Source organism: Desmodus rotundus, chromosome 9 (assembly GCF_022682495.2).
Source record: "Desmodus rotundus isolate HL8 chromosome 9, HLdesRot8A.1, whole genome shotgun sequence".
In the NCBI taxonomy this organism is placed as follows: Eukaryota; Metazoa; Chordata; class Mammalia; order Chiroptera; family Phyllostomidae; genus Desmodus; species Desmodus rotundus.
Genome location: NC_071395.1, coordinates 105,561,860 through 105,583,745, shown reverse-complemented (window position 1 = coordinate 105,583,745; position 21,886 = coordinate 105,561,860). Strand labels below are relative to the sequence as shown.

The 21,886-nt window shown below is 57.1% G+C and overlaps 2 protein-coding genes across 2 annotated transcripts; one reads left to right on the top strand and one right to left on the bottom strand.

Annotated features, from left to right (window-relative positions):
• The first annotated feature begins 8,240 nt into the window (after positions 1–8,240).
• HAP1 (huntingtin associated protein 1) lies at positions 8,241–15,360 on the top strand. Its single transcript, XM_071219382.1, is given in 12 exon segments — positions 8,241–8,651; positions 9,757–9,836; positions 10,214–10,330; positions 10,426–10,619; positions 10,815–10,920; positions 11,001–11,064; positions 12,379–12,521; positions 12,863–12,937; positions 13,246–13,380; positions 13,529–13,620; positions 14,655–15,043; positions 15,046–15,360. Coding segments are annotated over 12 exon segments (1,851 nt in total). The 5' UTR covers positions 8,241–8,242; the 3' UTR covers positions 15,093–15,360.
• Positions 15,361–19,224: 3,864 nt separating this feature from the next.
• On the bottom strand, positions 19,225–19,759 carry GAST (gastrin). Its single transcript, XM_024553816.4, has 2 exons — positions 19,445–19,759; positions 19,225–19,328 (listed from the first exon to the last, which is right to left on the bottom strand). The coding sequence occupies exons 1-2, from the start codon at positions 19,653–19,655 to the stop codon at positions 19,225–19,227; spliced, it is 315 nt and encodes a 104-aa protein (XP_024409584.1). The 5' UTR covers positions 19,656–19,759.
• Between the last annotated feature and the right edge of the window lie 2,127 nt (positions 19,760–21,886).

Here is a 21,886-nt window from a genome sequence, read left to right as displayed (position 1 = left end):
AGCCCCTGCCCACGGGCCCCGCCTGCTCAGCCAGCATCCTCCATGTTGGTTCTTGCTGCCTCCTGATTTTTGTCCATGCTGTTCCCTCTGCCTGAAATGCCCTCACCTGCTCACCCACTGGGATCCAATTCAGCCCTCGCTCCAGGACCTCCCTGCTCCCAGCCAGACAGAGCTGCTGCCCCTTCTCTGCTCCATGGTGCCCTGGGCATGGCCATCATTCTACTTGTCATGGTGGTGTGATTGTCAGCTGATGTGACAGTCCCCTACCCGCATCTCCAAATTCCCCCTCCTGGGGACAGCTAGTTACAGCATGCCTGCCAAGCCCGAGAACCTCTGGCTCCCATGCTCCTGCCGGGCCTGTTGCTGTGTTTCTGTTGGCTTGGAGCCCGGGCAGTGGAGGGAGGCCGTGACCTTGTTACACAGATGTGGTGCCAGGGGGAGGGCACGGAGCCCCTTTAGGAGGCAGCTAGGGGGTGTAGGCAGGAGGCGGTGAGCAGCAGAGCTGAACGCTGCTGAGGGGGACCATGGGACAGGAGGGGACAGACAGTTTTCAGAGATCTTTAAACAGTTCACTTTCTCTGCACTCTGTTCAGGGCCCGTCTTAGTCTGTTCTGGCTGCTGTAACAAGTTACCATAGGCTGGTGGCTTAAGTGACAGACATGCCTCAGTTCTGCATGGCACCCAGATCTACAAGTCCAGGACCTGGGCGCCAGTGGACTCAGGGTCTGGTGGGAGCCCGCTCGCTGGCTTTTAGATAGGTGTGTTCCCGTGGCTTTTTCATGATGCCCGCTCCGAAGAGACAGCAGGATCTCTCCCTCTTACAAGGACACGGATCCCATCGTGAGGGGCCTACCCTCACGACTTCATCATAACTATGTCTCAAAGGCCCTGCCCCCAAATACCACCACACTGGGGCTTCAACACACGCGTTTGGAGGAACACAGTTGGAGAACTTGGGAAAGAGACAGCTTACAAAGGATCTGGTGAGGCCAGTGAAAGATCTGCCCTTGCCCTGGCCAGTCTTTCCAAGGACTGGAGACAACCGACGAGGAAGGGTTGCTCCCTAAAACTTAATAGCAGGCAGCGAGGCACGGGAAAGGAAGGGCAGCAAAGTGCCCATGTTCAGGGTTAGTGTTAGTCATGACAGCTACGTATTAGGGGCTGAGCGTCCTGGTAGCTTGACCAAAAAGGGAAACAAGTTCACCTCAATGGAGTGAATTGGCTGATTGGAGCTGTCTGCGATTTGTAACCTTGAGAAAGTTCGGTTCACTTATCTGAACCTCAGTTTCCTCACCTGTAAAATGGGTATAATAACCTCTCTGCCTACTGAATGTGAAGATGAGATGAGAAAGCACAGGGATGCCAGGCAAAAGAAGGACAGCCACCTGGGGACATAGCTGGATATTGGCTGGAATTGTCACATGACCCTCATTGCATGGCAAGCTGAGAAACTGAGAATACTTTAGCCGTACACATTGCCCCCTTGATAAAAATCCAGGTTCTGATAGTAGAGTGAAAAGGGACATAGGAGACAGGTAGACATGCAGCGACTAGGGCTGAGACCTGAGCAACCTCATCCTTGTGGGTAGGCTCCGTGGGGTGGACAGCAAAGAGTTGAGCACCTGGGTTTCAGCAAAGCTGCTGACCGAGTAGCAGACCAGAAGGGGAGGCGCAGGCTCAGGTGAGCTGGACAGACCTGACTGAGCAGCCGCACCCGAGGAAGCCTGGCCCTGTCCATCTGGGGGCAGGTCTCTGCCGCCGGCGCGTCCCCCTCTTTGTGGGGATGGACACTGACCTGGCACAATGGCAGATGGCAAGGGAGGCTTCCTGTCCTGACAGCACAACCAAGGCCTGAAGAAATGGGGACAAGCTGGGGTGAGGGGCAGCATCCAACACGGTGGGATTTCAATAACCAGTTACTAAAACAAGTCTTTAAAATGAGCTATCACTTGTGAACCTAAAACTGCTCTTAAAAATAGTCTGTCAATGAAAAAAAGTAAGTTATTAAAAACAATGAGTTATTAAAGTAAGTCTTACACTAAAAAAATTTAAAAACATGTCCCTGCTCTTTGCTCTCCAGCCCCTGAGGAGAGGGGATGAGAATCTTTGTTCCCTGGGCTCCCCCAGAGCCACCTGTTTCTGGTCTTGAGAGGTGACCCCTGAGGTCACTTACTGAAACACCTGCTACAAGGCATGAAGTCCCTGCCAAGCAGTTCCTTGATCCATCGACCCCACTTCCCAGATGAGGAGCCCCGAGGTCCAGAGAGATCTTGTTCTCTGCCAAGGCTCTGTGACGTCCCTTGTCGAGTGGGCGCTGAGCGCCCAGGGCAGGAGTGGACACCGCCTCCCCCTCGGGGGGACACCTGCGGAGGCGCACAGACCCGGCCCTGCCTGTGCATGCCCAGTATTGCTGTGTCCTGTGTGGGCCATGACAGCCCTCCAACAGAACCATGGCGCCCCCACACCTTTCTGGAGCCCCCGCCAGGTGCAGGGCGCTCAGGGGGTGACCCCGAGCACGTGGAGAGCCCTCGTACAAACTCTCCACACGGGAAAAGTTTAACCACCTGAGACTTCAATGCCCAGCCCAAGGCCCTCCTGGAGTCCAGTGACGGTGGCGTGGGTGGAGAAGGCAGAGAACGCTCTTGGCTTCCTGGAGGAGGTTTCTGGGGAGATCCGGGCCTTGAGGACTAGCCTGGGGTCAGCGAACAGCATGGCCTGTCCACAGGCTGGCTCTCCTCATTGGCTGAGTTACTCACCAAGTGGTTATTGACTTCCCGGGGGTCATTGAACTGAGACTCGAGATCCACCTATCAGCATGGAAAATGTGTCACGCGCAAAACGGCCCAAACAGAACTCAAAGTACATGCTGGCAGACTCAATAGCAGTCACTCTGGGAGTCGCAGAACCACAGGTGGCTTGTAACCTTTTTGCTTACTGCTTGTAAGGCATATTATCTTGTCCTGTACAAATGTTTGAATACCTCTACCAGAACTTTCTATCGGAAAACGAGCCAACACACATGAAAGTAGAGAGAGCCAAGAGCCCTCATGTGCCCGTCAACCAGCCTCAATGGTTACTAACCTTGTCCCCTTCTGGTCCCCTCCGCCAGCCTCATCTTGTTAAGTGTGTTTAAGCAAAATCAGACACGGGATGGTGTCACCTGGACGTGCTTCAGGGCGTTTCTGTACCCAGGGGTCCTGAACCACTTTTGTGCCGCGGGCACCTTTGGCCGTCTGGGGACATCTGTGGGTTGCTTCTTGGAATAATGTTTTCAAATGCCCAGGAAAAAACGTGTGAGATTGTACAGGAAACTGATCACATATGTGCAATATAAATCTATTATACCGAAATGCAGGGATGGAAGTATTTTAAATGTGTGAGGCTACGGTGATACGTGAGTGTCCCTGTTAATATGTCACCTTATAAGATCTAACAGCAGCCCTGTCACCATGGTTACAGGGAAGGAAGTCCAGCCAGTATAGCTGCCCGACGTGGGGGGTCGAGGGTTCCCCAGCACCTTCCCTGAGCTGGGAAACTGTGGAGCAGTGGGTAGCACAGGAGCTCTTGGTCAGACAAACTCTGTGATCCTATCTCCCTGATACTTCCTGCTCTGTGACCTTGGATAAGCCACTTGCCCTCTCTGGGCCTATCAGTCACCTGTAACATCCTTCCAGGGGTGATAAAATAACACAAAGCATAGACCTAGGGTGGGCTCAGTGAGTGTGGGTTCCTGCCTCCCTCCCTGCCCTGCAACCCCATGAATTGCCCTGGGAAGGTCTTAGAGTCGACGTGAACCCAAAGATCAGGGGAAGCTGCAGACTTTGGGGACAGAAGTCAAGAGAGTGAGGGGCTCCTCAGTCTGCTCCCTGAGCATGGAGGTAGCTCAGGGGGCCCAAGGGCCAAAGAATATCATGCTGGGCTCACCACCATTGCCTGCCCCCAGGCTGGACACTGCTGACTGCCCCACCCTCCCTCACGGTGGGCGTTGTGGGTCCCTTCACTTCACTCCCAGCTGCTCCTGGCTCAGCCTCCCAGGTCCCAGCCCTGTGACCTGCCTGCCTGCCTGCAGGACACAGCTCCGTAGCCCACTGAGGCCTCCACATTTGGCCCCTTGAGAAAGCAAGTGGGGACTGAGCTGAGGGGGCTCTGAATGAGAAGTGACAGGAGGTGGCTGTGCCCCACCAAGGGCATGTGGTTCCTGTCCTTGTCAGAATTCCTCCTTTCCCAACAGGCGCCCCCTGGAGCCTTCCCAGTGGGGCTGACCTGCCCTGGGGATCGAGGAGCACTGGTCCTGGAGTCCAGAGCTCAAGGCTCTCACCCTGAGAGGGCAGGCAGGTCAGCCCTCTCCAGAACTTTTGCGGGTTACTACTCCCACTGCAGACTCGCCAGAAAAATCCATTGTGTTCATTCAACAAGTACTGAGTGCCCACTGAAATTGGAGTCCTAAGGATGCAGAACAGACACTGGCCTCCTTGTCATCTAAATGATCATCTTGTACCCTGTCTGGTGTGGCTCAGTGGACTGAGTGCCGTCCTGCGGACCAAAAGGCTGCTGGTTCGATTCCCAGTCTGGGCACATGCCTGGGTTGCAGGTATCTCTTGCCTGTGATGTTTCTCTCCCTCTTTCTTCTCCCTCCCTTCCCCTCTCTGTAAAAATAAATAAATAAAATCTTTAAAAAATAAACAATTGTCTTGTAAGTAATAGAATGTTGCAGTGAGAAGCAGCAGGAGAAGGCGCCACAACAAGTAGGAGTGTGTGTGGCGGGGGAGGGGGGTGTCTCACCTGTCCCCCGTCCAGGACACCCTCTCTGTCATGCTCCCCAGTAAGGTACAGAAGGTAGTTCTAGAGCCTAGCCCTGCCTAGGCCCCTGGCACTGACCCTCAAGGATTCTTGCCTTGGGGTCTCCTGTCCCAGGTGACCTTTTCCCAGGTGGGGCCCGGGGGAAGTGGCCTGAGCCGTGTGCGCTGCCCAAGGCTGGGCGTTAGAGTGACTGTGCCCCAAGCTCACAGCTCTCGCGGGGGCGGGGAGGGGGGGTGCCTGTCTTCGCAGCCTGGCGAGTCGGTGCACCTCCTTCTGTCCTCTCTCTGGTCCAGCAGGAGTTGGAGGGCACGTATCGGGAGGGAGGGCAGGAGGCTAAGGGACGGGGCCCTGCTGACCTCTTGGGTCAGAGCAGCGGCTGGATGGGGTCAGAGCAGCGGCCGGATGGGAAGGGGCACACGACTCAAAGACGCCACTCCAGCGGTGCCTGCGGGGCCTTCTGGGCTATGGCAGACGTCAGCTGGGCCAAAATGTTTACTTGAAGAGCAACTCGGGTCTGAGCCTTGGTTTCTCTGTCTGTAAAATGGGCACTTTGCCCACTCCACCTCTTTCGTGGGGTGACTGACCTTGCCTGTGAAGGAGCTGGAAGGTAGTGGCATGATGTGGGCTGACTGCTCTCTGGTGGCTGGAGCTGGAGTTGCTGGGTGCCCATGCCTGGACCCAGAGGGTACCATCCACGGGGACCGGCAGGGTTCCTTTCATCTCTCTGTCTTCACCACTTCATTTCCTCCTTCTTCTCCCCAAACTTCCCAGGGACCTCAGGACTGCTGTGTCACGAGCAGGGAAAATCCAGTTCAGCAAACATGTGTTCAGCAGGAGTTGAATGGCCCTCTCCGTACGTCCTGTTGTGTGCTGGGTGTCGGAGCTCCAGAGCTCTTGAAGACACAGGGACACTATCCAGGAAGCTGGAAGCGGAGGCTAGTGAGGGGCCAGACGCCAGAGCGTCAGCTTCATGAATGAACGAAAGTACGACACTGTCCAAGAGCGGGGAGTCCGGTGTGGCTGGAGCGGAGGGGATGGCACAGGTGCAGGTGGGTGAGGTGGGACCCCAAACGGGAAGAGTGTGAATGTGGTGCCAGAACGTTGGTCCCCTGTTGGCACGGTGATGGTAAAATTATGTACGATTGGAAGGAGAGGCTGACAACTGATTTTCAGCTCTTTGTGTAGAGGATGGGGAGTGGCCAGGGGTAATGTGTGTCTGTGTATTGGTACTTTAAAAAGGACTTTTTAGCCCTGCTAACGGGTGGGGGGGGTCTCATTCTGGGGAGATGAAAGCTTCCGAAATTAGATGGTGGTGAGGGCTGCACATTTCTGTGAGTATACTAAAAACCACTGACTGGACGCTTTTAAGTGCTGAATTTTATGGTATGCAAATTATAGCTTTTATATGTTTTTATTTTTTTAAGATTTTATTTATTCATTTTTAAGGACAGGGGAAGAGAAGGAGAAAGAGGGAGAGAAATGTCAATGAGTGGTTGCCTGTCACACGCCCCCTACCAGGGACCTGGCCCGCAACCCAGGCATGTGCCCTGACTGGGAATTGAACTGGCAACCCTTTGGTTCTAAGGCTGCGCTCAATCCACTGAGCTACACCAGCCAGGGCAATTATAGCTTTTTTTTTTTTTTTTTTTTTAAAGAGGGGTGGAGTTTGTTACGGACTAAATGTTTGCGTCTCCCAAATTGGTATGTTGAAACCCTAACCCCCAGGGTGATGGTATTAAGAGGCAGTGCCTTTGAGTGCCTAAGAGGAGTGATTAGGTCTTGAACTCTCGTGAAAGGAAGGGAACTGTGGTCTTAAGAAAGAGACCTGAGAGAGCTCCCTCCCCCGTTCTGCCAGGGGAGGACACCATGGGAAAGGGTGGTTATCTATGAACCGGAAGTGGGCCCTCACTGGACAGGGGATCTTGGACTTCCAGCCTCCAGAACTGTGAGAAATAAGGTTTTGTTGTTTGGAAGCCACCCAGCCTACGGTGTTTTGTTGTAGCAGCCTGAATGAACTGAGACTCAGGGCCTGCTATTTATATTGATTGAGTAATCAATATTTGTGAACGAATAAATGAGCCCAGGGAGAAGGAAACATTCTTATCCCAATGCTCCGCTGGAGAGCCGGTGGGCAGGGGACTCTGATCCTCCTTCCTGGGTGGTGTCTCTTGTCCATGCTGTGTCATGGACACCTGACCCTGAAGGCTCCTTGTCAGTAAGCCTCTGCCCCAGATGCACCTTGGGCCCCCGTCCTGGGCTCGGGCTCAGAGTGGTGGCTGTGGGGAAGGAGCTCCTGGAATTTCTTAGGCCTGACGGGAGTGTGAGTGGGAGGGATGGACTAGAGATGGATTCACATCCATGGAGGGTGCCAGGACGAGGTTAGCACACTCTCTGAGGATGAGGCCTCAACGCAGAAGAGCTTTAGAGGAGACACCAGAAATATCTAGGAGGTAAATTAAGCCAGACTTGGTGACTGATTGGGTATTGAAGAGAAGGAAACTGGGGCGCCAAGAACCATCCCAAAGTTTTCAAAGAAGCACTGTCCGGTCATCTCTTTTTTGGCCCGCAGGTTGCCTCAGTCCCGGAGGCTTAGAAATGGTCACTGGACTCCTCTGTCGCCTACAGTTCATTCAGGATTTAGGCAAACGCATGACTGCCCGTCCCGTACTGGGCGCAGGGGGACACGCGCACTCCGCGGAAGGGGTGCAGACGCACTCCGACCACTGCTGGCCTTCGGATAAGGGCTGCTCTGGGGCGGCAGGAGACGGTGTCGGAGCTTCTTTGCCCGGACAGTCCGAGCGGCCTCTCCGGGAGGAACAGGTGTTTGCCAGGGTGGAAAGAGGTGGGCAAAGTGAGTGCGCGCTGGAGGGAAATCTCGAGGAAAGGCAGTAAGGCGAATGAAAGAATAAGAGAGAGGGCTGTCGAGGGCTGGAGTACGACAGTGTGAACGCGAGGGTTAGAGAGTGTGTGACGCGCCCGACTGGGCAGCGCGTGGAGGCCGCCCCGGGGTTTGGGTTGATCTCTCAGCCCTGGGGGAAGGGAAGACACAATGTTGCCCAGACTCACAGGCCAACTCCAGCGAAGGCAGCCAAAACCCAGACAAGAGAGGAGGAAGGGGGTACTCCCAATTAAGGACTTCCGAGTCCCCTAGAAGCTGCGCTTTTGGGCAGAACCATTCTCTGGGGGTGGAGAGGGGAGGAGAAGCCCTGCACTCAGAACCGAGACCGCGGAACCAGATGGAACCTTCGCTCGAGTCTTCTTGCTCTTCTTTATTTTTTTCGCTTTGTTCCGCCACCAGGAGCTCGCCCCTGCGCGAGCTCCGGGCCTGAGCGCCACTAGTTGCTCCTCGGAAGCCCCCTCCCGCTCGTGGATCGGCCCGGCGGGCGCCCAGCCAGGCGCAGGTTATAAAGGCCGAGCTGTGACAGCTGACTACTGTCCCAAGATGCGCCCGATGGAGTCGGGTGAGGGCTGCGCCGGGGATGGGCCTGGGAACTCCCCAGCGCTCACCCCGGCACCCCCGCCCGCAGCCAGTCCCGCTCCAGAGCCCTCCGCGGAGCAGGCACCCGCTGCTGGACAGGGAGAAGGATCCGGGTCCCCTTCCGTCTCGGGACCCCCAGCCGGAGCCTGCCCGGCTTCCGAGGCTGGATCAGAGGCGGAAGCTCCACGCGCGTCCTCATTCGAGCCGGCCCACGGGGATGCCCAGTCTGTGCCCAGCAACTCGGATGCGCCGAGAACCCACTTCATATTCCAAGGGTCTCTTGCCCCCCAGACCGCTGAGCTGGGGACGGGAAAGACGCCGGCTGCCTCTACCGGCCCCGAGCGCACCACCTTTATTCGGGAGCGCGAGGAAGGTAAACCTGGTCCCGGGACCCCGAAGCGGGTGGGACTAGGGCGGCTCCAGGGAGGAGGGGGCGCCATCGGGTCCAGGCGCTCCGACCCCTCTGGTACTCAGTCCCACCCCTCCATCCACCCACGCGTCATCACTGTCTGCAGTGCTTGTCCGGTCGCCTCTTTCCCATCTCTTCCCCTTCTCTCGATCCCTGATTTCCGTCAGTGGGTCAGGTCTCGGGGCCCGCGCACTCCCCCGCCCCCACAGCACGCCTGTTGCTGCGCCAGATCTGCGCACTCTCCTGCCCACCTCCCGGGTCTACCGCAGTGCCAGGAGAAGGGCGGGGGCTGCGGGAGGGCTCTGCCCCGCGCGCTCTGAGCCTGCGCTGGCCAGAGCGCCAGCCACCGGAAGGTGGGTGGGCAGAGGGGAGGTTTTGCCAATCTCCTGGCTGCGGGGTGGGGGAGGTTTTGCCAACCTCCTGGCTGCGAAGTGGGTTAAGGTGCAGTTCTCCCGGGCTCCTCCCAGCCTGGGGGTGGGCGGGCCCTCAGGCAGCATCTGCCCCTTCTTTTCCCTCGCATCCTTCTCTGGGTCTCGGGAGATCTCTGGATTGGGTCCGGGAGCTCAGGTGCTCCTACTTCAGTGCCAGAGAAATCTCTTTCCCTCTCCTCTCCGCGCGCAACAGGTGCAGCGTTGGTGACTGCGCCTGTTTTTATAACCCGTGAGGCCTCAATGAGCTGGCCACAACTCCCCTCTGGCTAAGGGGTGATGAGTCAGTCTGCGGCCGTACTTGCACTAGCTGCCTCCTTTCTCCTAGTGCCAGGGACCCAGGCATCCTGAGAGCCCATTTCCACCTGAGCCTGGAGGGCTGTGATCTCCTAACCCCTCCTGGGCAGGGGCGGGAGAAGGAAGGAGGGAATCGAGCCCTGTTGGCTGTGGGAGCAGGGAAGAGAACACTGAGTCCTGGGGGGTATGGAGAGGATGATGGGAGCAGGAAGGAGCCCAGTCGTCTCCTCCCTCGTTGCTAACCCTTGTTGTCGAGGGAGAATGGGGACAGGGCAGGAGAGAGAGGATGCAGGGTAGCAGACGCCCCCCTTTCCCTGACTCGGCTGTTCCACTTTCTCTCGCAGCGCTGTGTCCTGACCGACCCCTGTCAGTCAAGAAGATCGCCCAAGAGGACGTCAAAGCGATGACTGATTTGCTAGAGGAGGTGCCGCCCCCCCACCCTGAGCCCGCCACCCTTAGCCAGGCCCTTGTCTGCCTCTGTCCTGGAGGGGTGGGGGCCTATTTCCTGCCTCTCTAGGGGCCAGGCTAGGAGTCCCTCTTATGGAAGGCAGGTAAACGTAAGACGTCCAGGCTGGAAGAGCTTTTAGAGCCATCTGGGCCGATCTGCTCCTTTTCCAGAAGGGGAAACTGAGTCAGGTCCCACAGCCGGTGAATGGCAACCTCTTGTCTAGGGGATGGGAAGGGTTTGCCCTAGTCACCTAGCTTCCTTCTGACCCCTGCATGCTCCCTAGCTTCTCCCACATGTCTGGGAGACCCCAGAAACCGGGAATTTATTTCCCATGGATGGGGGTCCCTCTGCAGAGAGAGCGGGACCTGAATACAGCAGCTCGCGTGGGCCAGTCCCTGGTGAAACAGAATGGTGTCCTGATGGAGGAGAACAGCAAATTGGAAGCCATGTTGGGCTCGGCCAGGGCAGAGGTAACAGCAGAGAGAGGGAGTGAGGGATGAACTCTCTCAGGCCCACCTGCATCTCCTGTGCCCCGCCCGACCCAGGGCTACTCTCCCCCTGCCAGATTTTACACCTTAGACACCAGGTGAGCTTACGGGATGACCTCCTTCAGCTCTACTCAGACTCTGATGAGGAAGAGGAGGAGAGGGTGGAAGAGGAGGAGGAAGAAGAAGAGGAGGAAGAGGAGGAGGAAGAAGAAGAGGAGGAAGAGGAGGAGAAGGAGCAGCAGCATGATCATCCCTATCAAGCCCCTGAGCTGTGAGTGTCCAGTCTTTGCACCCGGGACCACCCAGGTTTCTTGTTTGCAGACAGGGGCGTGGACGGACAGTGTGCCTGCCAGCAGGGTTGCCGAGGCTAACTGAGATGCCACACTTAGCCCAGGAGGGCTGGGAGCTGCCCCTTCCCTAGCCTGACCCTTGGCAGCACCCTGACTCCCATCACTCCCCTCCCTAGGACGCCGCTGACCAAACCGGAGCTGCTGCACGACTGCCCGAAGGTAGAAGCCCTGAAGGAGCAGCTGAAGCTTCTGGAGGAGGAGAATGGGCAGCTGAGAGAGGAGGTGAGACAGGGAAGAGGGCTAGCCCGCAGGCAGGGGGTGTTTGTTGACTGGCTTGCTCCTTCCTGTCTCGCTCCTTCTAGGCCTCTCAACTTGATGTCCTTGAGGAGGAGGAGATGCTTATTCTGGAATGTGTGGAGCAGTTTGGTACGTGAAGTTGTGACTTGGGGTAGGGGGTTGTTTCTCGGAGCAGAGCGCAGAACTCAGGATCTGAGACCTGAGTTCAAGTCCCAGTTCTGGCACTTCCTAACTGTGTGAGCTTGGACGAGTTCCTTGACCTTTCTGAACCTTCATCTTTAGAGTGGGGACTGATAATCTCAGCCCTCCTGACCTATCCAGGAGTTACAGCTGAGGAAATGCTTGGTGCAAACTGTAAAGAGCTATACAGAAGCTGTGGGTCTCCTCGAAGCCAGTCTCCTTTTGTTATTTGGGGTAAGGGGAGAAGGGGGCTGGAAGCAAAGAAGGGAGGGAGCTGTGAACCTCCAGAGACCAGGCACCCCCAGGCACTGGGGCTGGGGCGCTTCAGAGTCCAGCCTTAGATGGCGGCTTTGCTTGGCCCTGTGCGTTTCTGAAGGTGGGCGAGGCACAGCGTTTGTCCCTGAAGAGCTCAGCCTGGCTGGTGGGATGCAGACCGAGGCAGCAACAGCTCTTCCCCTCACCTCAAACCTCACCCTTCTTTCCCCGGGTTCCCCGGCTCCCTGAACGGCCCCACAGGTCTCCAAACCTCTAAGTGAGGAGCCAGTCCTCCCATTCTGTGGCTCCTTCCTTCTAGGAAAGGCTCAGTTCTCTCTCTCTTCCTCCCTACCCCGGCTGCTGCTAGCCCAGGCCACCTCTTAACTGGCCTCCCTGCCTCCGCTCCTGCCTTTCCAGGCCCTTCTACGCACAGCCCAAATGAGTTTTCTAAAAGCGAGTTTGCCTGGGTCACTTGTCTTCCTAAACCTCCCAAATAACTTGCCAGAGGATAAAAGCCCCACCTGCCGGCCAGCCTCTGACATCTGGGCCCTGTCCACTGCCCCAGCCACTCTGTCCCAGCATCTTATGACGTCCTCTGGGCCCCCCCACACCCGGCCTGGTCCCTGTCTTCCCTTCTGCCTGGCTGAGCCCCCTGTGCCCTGGGGAGGTCTGTGCTTCGAGGCTTCACAAGCAAGGCTGGGCTGGGAGCCACAGCTGTGAGTCCTTTATAGCTGCTCCATCACAGTCAGTAGTGTGCACCATTGTGACTTCTATTTCCAACAGTACCCCCTCCCCCAGACTTGAGTTCAGTAGGGCTGGGACCAGGTCTGGTTGGCTGCTCACCAAGGCCCTGCTCCATGTCAGTCAGTAAAGGTTTATTGGAAAGGAGACCTGAGTTAGGAATGCCACCCTAGAGGACCCAAGGGTATGCTGCAGGAGCTGAGGGTGGGGGTGGACAGAGGCCTCTGGGAGGACCAGAACTGACCTCCCATCCCCACTCCTTCCCAGCGGAGGCCAGCCAGCAGATGGCTGAGCTGTCAGAGGTGATGGTGCTCAGGATGGAGAACTATGACCAGCAGCAGAAGGAGGTCACCCAGCTGCGCACCCAGGTCACCAGCCTGCAGCAGCGCTGCCAGTCGGTGCGTCAGGGGGTGCGTGAGGCTTCCTCCTTGTGTCACGGCCCCAAGGGACCATTTCCCTGTCCCTACTTCCTGGAGCTCTCAGCTCAGCCAGAGCCCAGGCCACAGACAGAGTTGGAGGAGACCTCAGAGAGCCCCTGGTCTTGCCCCCTCATCCCAAGGAAGGGACCAAGGCGGTCCAGGAATCAGGCCACCTAATCCCCACCTCCCCTCTATTTGGCCTGATGTCATGTGACTTCCTGTTTAAAGGGCTGCCAGAGACTCACTGATGTGCCTGGGAAGACTTGCCCGAAGCAGGGGTGCAAGGCAGCGGGAGGCTTTGGGTGGGGCTCACCAGTCTTCCCTTCTTCCAGTATGGGGCTGAGACTGAGAAGTTGCAACAGCAGCTGGCTTCGGAGAAAGAAATCCAGCTGCAGCTCCAAGATGAGGTGAGGCTCCCCCTGGGCTCCTGCCCCGGTCCTTGAGAGCCTCCGACCCCGACTCGCCCGAGAGGACACGCTCCTCGCACCAGGGGTGGGTCTCTGTCTTTGCCCTCAGTGTCTGGCACTGGGCCTGGCAGGTGGAAGTCCCGTCAGAGTCTGAGTGGCGTGGAGTCCGGGACCTGCTGGGCTCACCCTGCGTGCCCTGTGGGTCTGGAGTCTGGGCCTCCTGCCTCTTAGCCCAGCTTCCTGGCCCCCTGGGGAGACAGTGGGCTGGGTGTGCCTGGGTCCCAACAGCTCCTGCGGGTGGGTTTCAGCTGCAGGACCTTCGGGAGAAGTACGTGGGGTGTGGGGGCATGTTGACTGAGGACCAGGAGGATGCGAAGCCCCTCCTCCAGCAAACGCCAGTGTCCACGAGCTCTGCCACCCACTCTACGTACACTGCACCTCCGGTGAGGACCCCCTGCCCGCGGCCTTTCCACTCATGCCCCCTGTGTCTCAGCTCTGCCGGATGATTTCTATGCTCAGTACCTTTCTGTTTCTGGAAGTGTGGGTGGGGTTCAGTGGGGACCCTCTGGTAATGTTCCCCCTCCTCTATAGGAGGCGCTTCCAGATTTCCAGGAGTCCCCGGCTGAGGAGCCCAGACAGTCTCCGAGGAGAATTATCTTTGACCCTCTGTTTATTTTGGAAGAGTATGTGGCTGGGCCCCCAGGCCCTGCTGACCCGCACTCACCCTTGCCTTTCCTGCAGCGGGAGGGCTTTGCCTTCTTGTTTCTACCTTACTTCACGGTGCTGGTCCTCCTGCCTCCTCCCACCTTGTTCCCTGCCCAGCCCCTCCCACTCCCTCACCCTTTTCTCTGCCCACGGAGTCTGGGTCTGGGCTCCTCAGTTCTCCCTGGGATTTTTGCATGCTGGGGCCCCAGGGACTTGGCAGTTTTAGCTTCTGTTGCCTTGGACTGTGATGGCCCTTCTCTTTGTTGAAGGAATTACTAAATAAACTCAGAGGAGACTAAACCTGGGGTAAGCCTACCAAGGGCACCCCCATCATCTCCCCTCACCTTTCAGCAGCCGGACAGCTGCCTGAAGCTGGTTTTGTGACCCTCCAGCCCTGGACAAGGCCCAGATCTCTGCTGAATGAAAGTTGTTCTGGGAAGGAGCTGCTTCCTTTTACTTCAAATCTTGCCCCATCGGTGGCTGTCCGATTTCAGGCAGCCCCTAGTGGAGCCTTCCCTTTACTGACCAGGGGCTCAGAGGCACATGGATACTGGCCTTGGAGCTGGGAACACCTTGGACTGAGTCCTAGTTTTGATCCCTTTCTGGGCTGTGTATGCTTGGGCAAGTCACTTGACCTGTCTGAGCCTTACCAAAATGGTTTGTTCCTGTGACAACTAGCTGTGGGATGGGGTGTAAAGGTTAAATAATCAAAGAGGGGCAGTGGCAATATTATCCCTGTTAGTCTCTCTGCTGAGCAGCAGGGTCTGGGGCTAAGGGAGGGCGGGGCCTGTGCAGTGTTAGAGACCGTTCTTCCTCCTTCCTGCTGGGAGCTTGGGCTCCCTGGAAACTGGTACCCAGCTCCCCTCCCTCCTCGCTGGGACTGAACCATGTTGTAGTTCTGGGTCCGTGTATAGACTGAGCAGAGGGTAGGATTATTCCTCAGCCCCCATAGCTGGCGGTGCTGGGGCCGGCAGGCGGGCGCATGCGAAGCCTTTCTTGTCTCCCTGCCCAGGTGTGAGCTGTACCGCAGTGAGGAGCAAGAGCAGGAGCAGGGGGTCGAGGCTGAGGAGGGGCCCATGCCAGCAGAGAGTTTCATACTGGTGGAGCTGTTGGTGCCTGAGGAGGAGCTGGGGGCCATGGCAGAGGTAGTGCCAGCTGAGGACGGGGTGACGGAAGAGGAGGAGCTGGTGTTGGAGGAGGCTGAGGCCTGGGAGGAGGTAGAGCTGGAACTGGATGAGGCAACCCCAAGGAGTGTGGTGACCTCAGACCAGGCGGCCAGCACCTTGGGCCTCTCACAGCTGGACATGAAGCATGTCCTCCAGCAACTGGCCAACTGGCAGAACGCCCATTACAGGCGGCAGCTGAGGCAGAAGATGTCCCAGAAAGGTGAGTGCTCCCATGGGGCCTCCCTCCAGCCAGCCGGACAAGCTGCAGATCGTCAAGCCGATGAAAGGTGAGGGTAGGTGAGCCCCCACCAAGTGCTCACTTACCCCAGCCTGGCCCCACCCAGTGTGCTGATTTGCATGGACTTTGTACATCACTTGCATAGGCATCTCAAGTTCCCCTCAGCTGGGATGGGCCCCACTGCTCATTTTCATGGAATTTGCATAGGATTCCAGATCTCCATCCCCTTTTCTCCCCAGGGGCTAGGCTGGGGGTCAGGGCCAGGACAGTAGCTTCAGCATCCTGTCTCTGCCCACCCCCTTCCTCCCCCCACCCCCAAGGCTCCCCAACCCTGCAGCAGTGGCAGCAGGAGACCAAAACAAGCATGGGGGGCAGGACTGTGGAGTAGCAGCCCTGGGTGCAGACCAAGGACTCTCGAAGGCTGGAGCAGGACAGGGCCAGTCGCCCTCCCATGGCCTGGGAGGAAGTGGGGCCTTCTGGGGCCACCCAGGCCCCTGGGACAAAGGCCTCCACCAACAAGGGCAGCAGTTGGACCAGTCCCCTGGGTGAGTCTGAAGGTGGGCTAGGGCCTCCAACAGGGTGGTGGGGTGGGTCAGGGTCTCCTCTCCTCAGCTAGGAGCGCGAAAGGTTGGGGACCTGTGCCTGCTGAGTGCAGGCCATGTGCTAGGTTGTGTGAGCCCTGCCTTCTCAAGGGGCTCACAGAGACATCAGAGATAATTTACTGACACATGTCATCTTTAATCTTATCTTCACACCCCTGTGGGTAGGTATTATCATCTCCATTTATTTGGTGAAGAAACTGAGGTTCAGAGAATGAAAGTAACTCGTTCAAGGTCACACAGCTAGGGTGGATCTGAGCCTGGTTTCTGCACTATTAATCTGTAACGACCGCCCTGGCCCATCCGCCTCCTCTGACCCCGTCTGGCTGCCCGCCTGGCCTGCGGGGTCAGCCATGACGTTTATAACCTGTTGGCAGCCTCGCCATTATATCTGGAGTGTCCCCACTCAGATGGCCCTCTGCTTACCACGGGGTGGCCTCTCTAGGATCACCAGGTAATGCCGTGCAGGTTGTAAACTGAGTGGTGGCCTCTGTGGCCGTGGGAAACCTGTGTAACGGTCAGTGGCAGCGGTCTTTTTCTGCTGGGGCTGCCCAGGCCCCAGCCTCTGCCCACTGCCCAGGCCAGGCCTGTGGTCCTCAGGCCCCTCCGTTCACATCTACCTCTTCTCTTCCAGGCTTTGCTGTTTCCCAGCAGCCTGCCGAGGCCCCACAGACAGCCTGAGGCCCCTTCTTCCGCTGGCTGGCCAAGTCCCAGCCTCCTCCCCCCTCCTTCCCATCCTCCAAAACGGGACCCCCATCTGTCACCAGCCCACCCCCTGTCCTGATGAATCTGGGCCAGAGGTCGAGGGCCCAAGCCTTGATGCTCTTCTGAGACAGGATGAAGGAGCCCCGGCCCTCTTTCTGCAGCCTGTGCGAAGGCTGTGGTTGCTGGTCCCGGATCGCAAGGCGGCCCCCGGGCAGGAGCAGCCCAGGGGGAGGTCCACGAGCTACCAGACCCAGGTCTGAGCTGGGGGCCAGGCTTAGGCCCAGCCCAGGAAGTTACTCTGAGCACCCTGCTAACAACATGCCCTTCATTCCTTGGCTCCCAAGTTAAAGGTGGCTCCTGAGTCCTTGCTGACTTTTAGGGGTCTCTGTTCTTGGCCCTTTCTTCTCAGTCCCTAATTCCTGTTTGTCACTGGGGTGTTTCTACCTGTGGGTGAAGAGTCCCTCTGCCCAGTACTAAGCCTTTCCCCTGTTGCCCTGTCCCCCGCCTTGGCCTGTGAGCGTCCAGGTTCCTGCCCCCAAGGCCCAGTCACTCCTCCCACCGTCTGCCCCTCAGTGCCCTTCCAGATGTCTCCCATTTCCCACCCTTTACTCATAAACAGCTGGAGTCAGGGGTGCAGGACCCCTACCTGTACCTGCCCTGCTGCTCCCCGCAGTGCTTCTCACTCTCCTGTTGCTTGTCAGCCTGTGTATGTGCCAGTGCAGGAAATAAAGTACCTGTGTATCACCTGGTCCCGTCTCCAGACATCTCTCAGCGAGTGTGCATGCGAGTGTGTGTGCGTGCGTGTGTGCGCGAATGCACTTTGGTGGGGCAAAGTTGTGGAGAGAGGCTGGGCTCCAGTATCAAGTGTGCCCAGAGCTTTGATTACACGTATTACGTAACCATATCAACAACCCCTTCGAGGTGGGGGTTGTCAGATGAGGGAACAGGCCCAGGCAGGTTAAGTGGCCCTCCTAAAGGTCTAAGAGCTGGTCATGGAGCTAGGACTTGAACCTGAGGCTTCAGCCCTGACTGGCATGACTCAGTTGGTTGAGCATCGTCCTGAAAAGTGAAGGGTTGCAGGTTCGATTCCCGGTCAGGGCACATGCCTGGGTTGTGGGTTTGGTTCCTAGTCGGGGTGCATCTGAAAGGCAACTGGCAAGTGACCGATGTTTCTCTCTCACATGGATGTTTCTCACCCTTTCTTTCTCTCTTCCTTCCTCTATCTCCAAAAATATATAAATAAAATCTGGAACCCAAGACTTCAGGCCTCCTGATCCTTTCTGATCCAGGGCCCCTGATCCAGCGCTTGGCTGCGAAGGCTGAAGCAGGGGTGAGAGTCACTCCCTGTCTTAGACAGAGGTCCCCCAGAAGCAGGAGCAGACCTGGATCAGAGTTTGAAAACAAGTAGTGTGTTTGGAAGGTGATCCCAGGAAGCACTCTCAGAAGGAGTTGGGGACTTGAGAACAGAAGGAAGCTAATGAAAGGGAGTTTTAGGCAACTGAGGCCAGTCCTTCTGGGGACCTCTGGGAGGAAGTGTGGTGTTTTGCAACTCAAAGGGTGGTTCATGGGCCAGCATCACTGACCTCTCCTGGGAGTTTATCAGAAATGCAGAATCATGGCCTGACAGGTGTGGCTGGCTCAGTTCGGTGACTGTAGTCCCGTAAAGCAAAGGGGTGCCGGTTCGAGTCCCGGTCAGGGCGACGCCTAGGTTGTGGGTTCTGTCCCTAGTTGGGTGCGTACTAGAGGTGACCAATTGATATTTCTCTCTCACATCAATGTTTCTCTCCCCTCTTTCTCCCTTACTCCCCTCTCTCTTAAAAAAAAAAAAGAAATACAGAATCTCAGGTCCCACCCCAGACCCATAGAGTGAGCGTCTGCATGTCACCATGGTCCCCCCGCAATGCACATGCATGTTAAATTGGGGTCACACCAAAATAGAGCCCATCTCAGTTATCCCACCCAAGTGGTGGGGAAGCTGGGGCAACTCATTCGGCATTGGCAGAGGGCTGTTCCTGGGGACATGGACTCACTACCGCCCTGGCCTCCCGTACACAGGCTGAGGAAAAGTCCCGTGGCAGAGAGTAACTGGGCCTGTAGCAGGACATGGTCAGCATCTTCAGGATGGTGAGTGTCAAGGGTACAGGCGGGGCCCCAGGGCCTGCTGGGATCCACCCCCTGCACCAATGGAGCACTCAAGCTCCACCGTGGAGTTCCCTCTGGCCTGGCATTGCTTCTTTAAGATGATGGCTGGTCAGAAAACCTGAAAACAAAGCTTTATACCAGGAGGGCAGACGGTGTAAGCTGTGGTCCCCACTGCTGCCATTTGTCCTGGTGGCCTAGAATGCTGTTCTCATCTCTGTCCTCTGAGACACTTCCTATATTCCCCGCACCCTTGGCCACTGGTCCAGGTTGCTCTCCTGGTGCAGTAACCTAGACCTTCACTCCTGAGAGGTCTGAACCCTTGGTCACCATGCCTAATTCAGGCCATTGTTGCTGTGACTTCCTGCTTATGGTCATCACCAGGTAAGAAGGCCCAGGAGGCACCCCACATCCCGGACCCTGAACGCTCCTTCCTTCTCCCGCCGTGAGGTAGTGATGCTACTCCTCCTGCTAATCAGAGTCCATAGCCTCTGATAGGAATTGACTTTTCTTTCTTTGCCATCTAGTGGCACAAAGAGCCAAAAATGGCCAGGCCGCAGCTGTACCTCTAGGGTTGAGGAGAGTCTAGTGTATTCCCTGGTAGAAGCATCTTCACCCCTGACTCCCCTCCCCATGACACTTGACACAGTGTGATCCATTGGAAGCTAGTTTATTTTGATTGGTTTTCCCTGGGGCTGAGCTGGGCTGGGAGGTGATGGGCTCTGGAGCTTGGTTCTAGGGATGTTGGTCCCCATCCTCAGCACTGCGGCGGCCAAAGTCCATCCATCCATACTCTTCTTCTTCTTCCTCCAGCCACGGCCCCTGCTTCTTGGACAGGTCTGTGGATCAGAGAGGGGAGAGGAGGTGAGGATGGGGCAGGACACCTAGCCTCTGGGACTGAGGCTGGGGCCAAAACTGGGTGAGGCAAGCAGGGACGGCTGTCAGCAGCTCCTACCTGCTATCATGTCTGGGGGACCCTGGAACCTCAGCTGCCTTTGGTGGTGAGAGGCTGGGCCCAGCCTGTCCAGCGAATGTGGATCCAGGCCCCGATGGACACCTGGACCGGACCGTACATCCTGCAGCTGGGAGCCAAGCTTCCAAGAAGCTTCGGAAAAGGTGGCCAGAGCCAGCGCCAAGAGGAACACGCACACACACAGTCGCTGCATCTTGTCTGCCAAGGAGAGCAGGGCCCAGCTTATAGGCCGGGCAGTCCCGGCACCCTGAGGGCAGGTCTGCAGTTCGGCCGGGGGTTGTGAACTGCTCCTGCCAGCTCCCCCTGTCCCCAGGCCTTGCCCCTTTCCACCTTACCCACCCCAATGCCAGCGACTGCTTTCCTCAGAGGACATGAAAACCTAGAGAAATGGTTTCTAAACTGTTCTGCACAACTGGAGGCCGTGTGAGCAGCTCTGTGGATGTTTCAGTCTTGTAATTTAAGGTGGATTTTAAAAGTAATGCCAAAGGGACACCCACGGTCAGCTGTGTCTCAGGCCACACGGGATCGCTCTGGAGACCTCCCGCGTATTCACGGTGTGCAACACTAGCCTCGTGTGTTGTCCAGTGTGGCAGCCACAAGCCCCATGGGGCTCTTTACACTTAAATTAATTAGGATAAACAGGCCCTCGCTTGCACTCCCACACTCAGAGCACACGCAGACGGTGCGGACACAGAACATCACCATCCTCATGGGGGGTTCTTTTAGGAAGTGCGGTTCTGGGAAAGAGCTTGAGATGGGGTCCAGGAACCCTGGGTTCCTGTCCCAGGCTTGCCCAGGAAGTTGGGTCGCTCCTCCCTCTGGGCCTCAGTTTTCTCCCCTGAGAGATGGGAGATTAGCCTTTGTCCTGCCCGCCTCCCAGAGCTGGGACGCGGATGGAGTAAGGGGGTCAGGGCTGGGCCCTGGCTGAAGCAGCAGGTCCGCTCAAGGGCAAGGGTTGGGAGGCCGGGGTGGGTCCTTGTGCTGTGACCTAGTCCGGTCCTGGGTTAAGGGAGGGGTCCCAGCCCTGGAGACATGGAGATATGAGCCCGGTGCCTTGACAGGGTATGTGTGTGTGGGGGTCCCATCAACCCTCTTCCCAGCTTCTCACACCCCTCCTGGGTGCTCTCACCTGCAGAGCTGGGAGTCCGCTGATGCTGAGGTCTGTCTGGTACCTCTCAGTCCTCTGCTGGGCTGGCAGCTCCAGCCCTGCCTTATAAAGCCCTCAAGGCCCCTCCTAAGCCCTCTTCCCCCACGGGGCCAGATGCCCCACAGCAAGAGGAGCAACCCCAACCCCGCCCTGCCATCTAGAGTCCTTCTTCCGGATGTGGGGGCAGGGAAAGGGAGCTGACTTCAGGGTGGGGGGCAAGAGCAGGGTAGGGGAAGTTCTTCAGCTGGGCAAGAAGGCGGGCAGCAGACAGGCTCCCTGGGGTCAGGAACAATGTCCCCATCATGTCCTTGGGGTCAGAGGCCTGCTGCTCACCCCTCAAACTGCTTCCTCTTTGCGGGGCCAGTGAGGCAGATGTACCAAACGACCTTAGATTCAGAGAAAGCATATGTCACCATACATTGATGTTTGAAGGTCAGGGAGTGCGTGAACGTAGAGTGACATATTGATCCCCTGTCCCTCTGACAGGCCTCTGCAAACAGAACGTGCAGTAGTTATCAGGAGCAATGGGCCGTGGGCTGATGGCCTCACTCTCTCTCCGCCTAGCGCTGCCTCCCGGTTGGCTCTGAACCCCTGCACCTTCCCTCACCTGGAAACCCCAGAGTCCCGCCCCCTCTCCTTGTGCCCTCTCTGCTGGGCTGGATTTAGCTTGCATTTGCCAGCTATGTCTCCCCAAACCTCTCCCTCCTGCCCCACCTCTTCTTGCAAAGCCCCTTCCTAGAGCCAGTTCCTTGAGGCTCCTGCACTTTGAGGCTCATGGGGAGACAGTAATCTGCATAACGCACACCCCAGTTTTCAATATAAAAATATATCTTCAAATGGTTAGCGAAGAGCCCTGACCAATGTGGCTCATTGGCTGAGTGTCATTCGGCAGCATGAAAGGTCGCCGGTTTAAATCCAGGTCAGGGCACCTGCCTGGGCTGCAGGCCGGGTCCCCAGCTGGGGCGCTTGCTATCAGTGTTCCTCTCACATGTTGTTTCTCTCTCACATCGATGTTTATTTCCCTCTCTTTCTCCCTCCCTCTCTAAAAAATAAAACAAAATAAAAAATAAAAAATGGTTAGCAAAGAGACTCAAGGGTTTGCCCAAGATGTTCCAGGAAACCAAATGGAACGCTTTGCTGACCTGGTTGGTAACCGGCTGCTGGGGCCTGGTTTGGGTGGATGTCACGAGCTCTGGGCTGTAGTGTACCCTTCTGCAGCGGGGACTAGAGAGTTTGCTTTTGTTCGTGCGTCATCAGGGCCCTTCCTGGTCTGGAGG